The sequence below is a fragment of the Mastomys coucha genome, unplaced genomic scaffold (assembly GCF_008632895.1).
Source record: "Mastomys coucha isolate ucsf_1 unplaced genomic scaffold, UCSF_Mcou_1 pScaffold11, whole genome shotgun sequence".
Lineage (NCBI taxonomy): Eukaryota > Metazoa > Chordata > Mammalia > Rodentia > Muridae > Mastomys > Mastomys coucha.
The window spans coordinates 13565732-13568122 of NW_022196893.1; the positions used below are offsets into that span (position 1 = coordinate 13565732).

Consider the following 2391-nt stretch of genomic DNA (forward strand, 5'->3'; position numbering starts at 1 on the left):
CAACCATTTGTGACTCTTCACGGTCTTGGGGACCTATGTCAACATTGTCACCAGAACAAGAATTGGACTGTTTCCAGCACAAACCAATCACACTTTCCTCACAGTAACCCTTGAGTCTGACTTCTGTGTGCAGTGTGGTAGGTCTTTTGTGTGATATAGGGTTAACCAGGGAACATCAGCACAACTACCTCTCCTCCTACTTTATCTGGACGCTTCTCTCTCTCTTCCCTTTCATTCTACCCTATTCCTCCCTTCAGCACTCCCTGATGACCACCCACCCACCCCCTTTCTGAGAAAGGGTCTCATTAAGTAGTCCAGTTTATATAACCCATGTGGGACTTGAACTTGCCATCTTCTTGCCTCGTCCTCCCATGTGCTTTACTGAAGGCCACTGATCCTGGAGTAATAAACTTTATTCTCACCACATTAAAGTTGTTCATAGGTTGGGCTGAGACAGGAGGGGAAAGAAGGATTGTAGACTGTTTTGTTGAGACACAATTGAAACAAGGGTGGGGATTGGACCAAGAATCTGAGTTGCAAACACAGTTCTTGTTTATTGGACGTCAATCAGGCCAAACTTCGGGGAAGATTGGAGCCATTGCTCCTGCTAGCGAACCACTGAACAGAGCTGGTAGGGCTCTGGAGTAACTGGCAATGAGTAGATGCCACGATCACTGGGCCTGGGCTGTCCGGCAGGCACCGAGAAGCTAAAGCGCTGCAGGAGGCAGGTGAAGAAGAGGAAGAGCTCCATGCGGGCCAGGGGCTCCCCCAGGCATGATCTGCGACCTGTGGGTGGGAGAGGGCTCAGTCAGTCTGGGGCCTGATTGATGCTCCACCCTCCAAGGCACCCTGGAGAGAGGCAGGCAGCCAGGCACCCCAGAGGCACCTGCTGAGAATGGCATGAAGGCCTCATGCTTCACAAAGTGGCCCTGGGCATCCAGGAAGTGTTCAGGATGGAAACGGAGGGGCTTCTCCCAGACAGTCTCATCCTTCAGCACCGAGGACAGGTTGGGGATGAGGGTCGTCCCCTGGCAGGAGGCATATGGTGTGAAGATGGGCCATGGTGGGCCTGCCTAGGCCCTGACCACCACCTTCACATGCACAGTCTCTGCCTCACACACTGGATCCTTTCATTCAACCTCACCCCTGGAATCTCCGAGCACCTTCTCTGGTACCATCCCAGGCCCTGTGACAAAGTTCCCATCTGCAGTGCTTCCTAAAATCTTTTAAGCTCATTTCACTGGGCATCCTCTTCCCCAGGGAATCTTGGGCAATGGCTGCAGTGTATGCACACCTAGCTCGATCCTGTTCCCATGTGAAAATCCAGGGTGTGGTAGTCTTGGACTTTATCACCCATGTTTTGCCTAGTGAGGATTCTGGGACCAGGGTGCCCATGCCTACCTTGGGGATGAGGAAACCTTGGAATTTAATGTCACGGGATGTCATGTGTGGTACATTTGTTGGGACGATGTCCGCAAAGCGTTGCACCTCATGAATGACAGCATTGGTGTAGGGCATGCGGGCCTGGTCTGCCATCTCTGGACGCCGCACCTGTCCTATCACCTCATCGATTTCCTGATGGACACAGCCTGGATAGATAGGATCCCTTCTGAGAAAAAGCAGCTCATCCTTGAACTTGTACCACTGGCTTAATAAGATAGATAAGACTCCCATCAGACTTGTGGGAGCCTAGGTGAAGCTAATGCTGGAGCCACTAGTTTCTCAAATGCCTCTTGCCCTCCCTCCCAGCCCCAGCCAGGCTCACGCTGCACATCTGGATGCAGGATCATGAGCAGCAGGGCCCAGGACAGTGTGGTTGAGGTGGTCACCATCCCTGCCATGAACAGGTCAATCACCACCATGCGCAGGTTCTTATCATTGAAGCTGCTCTCAGCATTCCCCTTGGCCTGGGCCAGGTAGAAAGATGGGCTCAGTAAGGAGAAGTCGTCCCATGATGGGATCCCATTCCCCCCCCCCCCGAAGCCCAAGGGCTGAGCTACTTGGTGATGCAGAGGATACCACACATCTGACCTCACAGCTCACAGGACCTCAGCCCACAATCCCTGGCCACATCTCTTGGAGCTGCCAATCACCTTCTCCATCTCTGCCAGGAAGGCCTCAGTCATGTCTCGGGGTGGCTGCGCAGGATCCCAGGTCATCTTGTGCTCATTCAACATCTTATCCACTAAGGCTATGAATGAATTCAGCTTGGGAAAAGCTTTACCAGGCAGCCCAGGGATGTGTAGAAGCGCTGGGATTGCATTCAGCACCTGTGAAAGAAATAAAAAGGTCCAGTTCCTTTTATTTCTAATTAAGAATTCATTATTAGCCGGGCGGTGGTGGTGCACACCTTTAATCCCAGCACTTGGGAGGCAGAGGCAGGCAGATTTC

At 52.4% G+C, this 2391-nt stretch overlaps 1 protein-coding gene across 2 annotated transcripts in view; it reads right to left on the reverse strand.

The window, feature by feature from the left end:
* Positions 1–395: 395 nt before the first annotated feature.
* LOC116081639 (cytochrome P450 2D26) overlaps positions 396–2391 on the reverse strand; it is a 4698-nt gene continuing 2702 nt past the window's right edge. The window contains exons 5-9 of one of the 2 annotated variants that reach the window (XM_031358227.1): positions 2094–2270; positions 1766–1907; positions 1402–1589; positions 887–1028; positions 396–786 (exon numbers count right to left, since the gene is read on the reverse strand). In XM_031358227.1, the coding sequence (XP_031214087.1) occupies positions 608–786; positions 887–1028; positions 1402–1589; positions 1766–1907; positions 2094–2270 (828 nt within the window). In that variant the 3' untranslated portion in view covers positions 396–607. Of the gene's footprint in view, positions 787–886; positions 1029–1401; positions 1607–1761; positions 1908–2093; positions 2271–2391 lie in introns of both variants that reach the window. The other variant, XM_031358219.1, reaches the window with a different exon arrangement.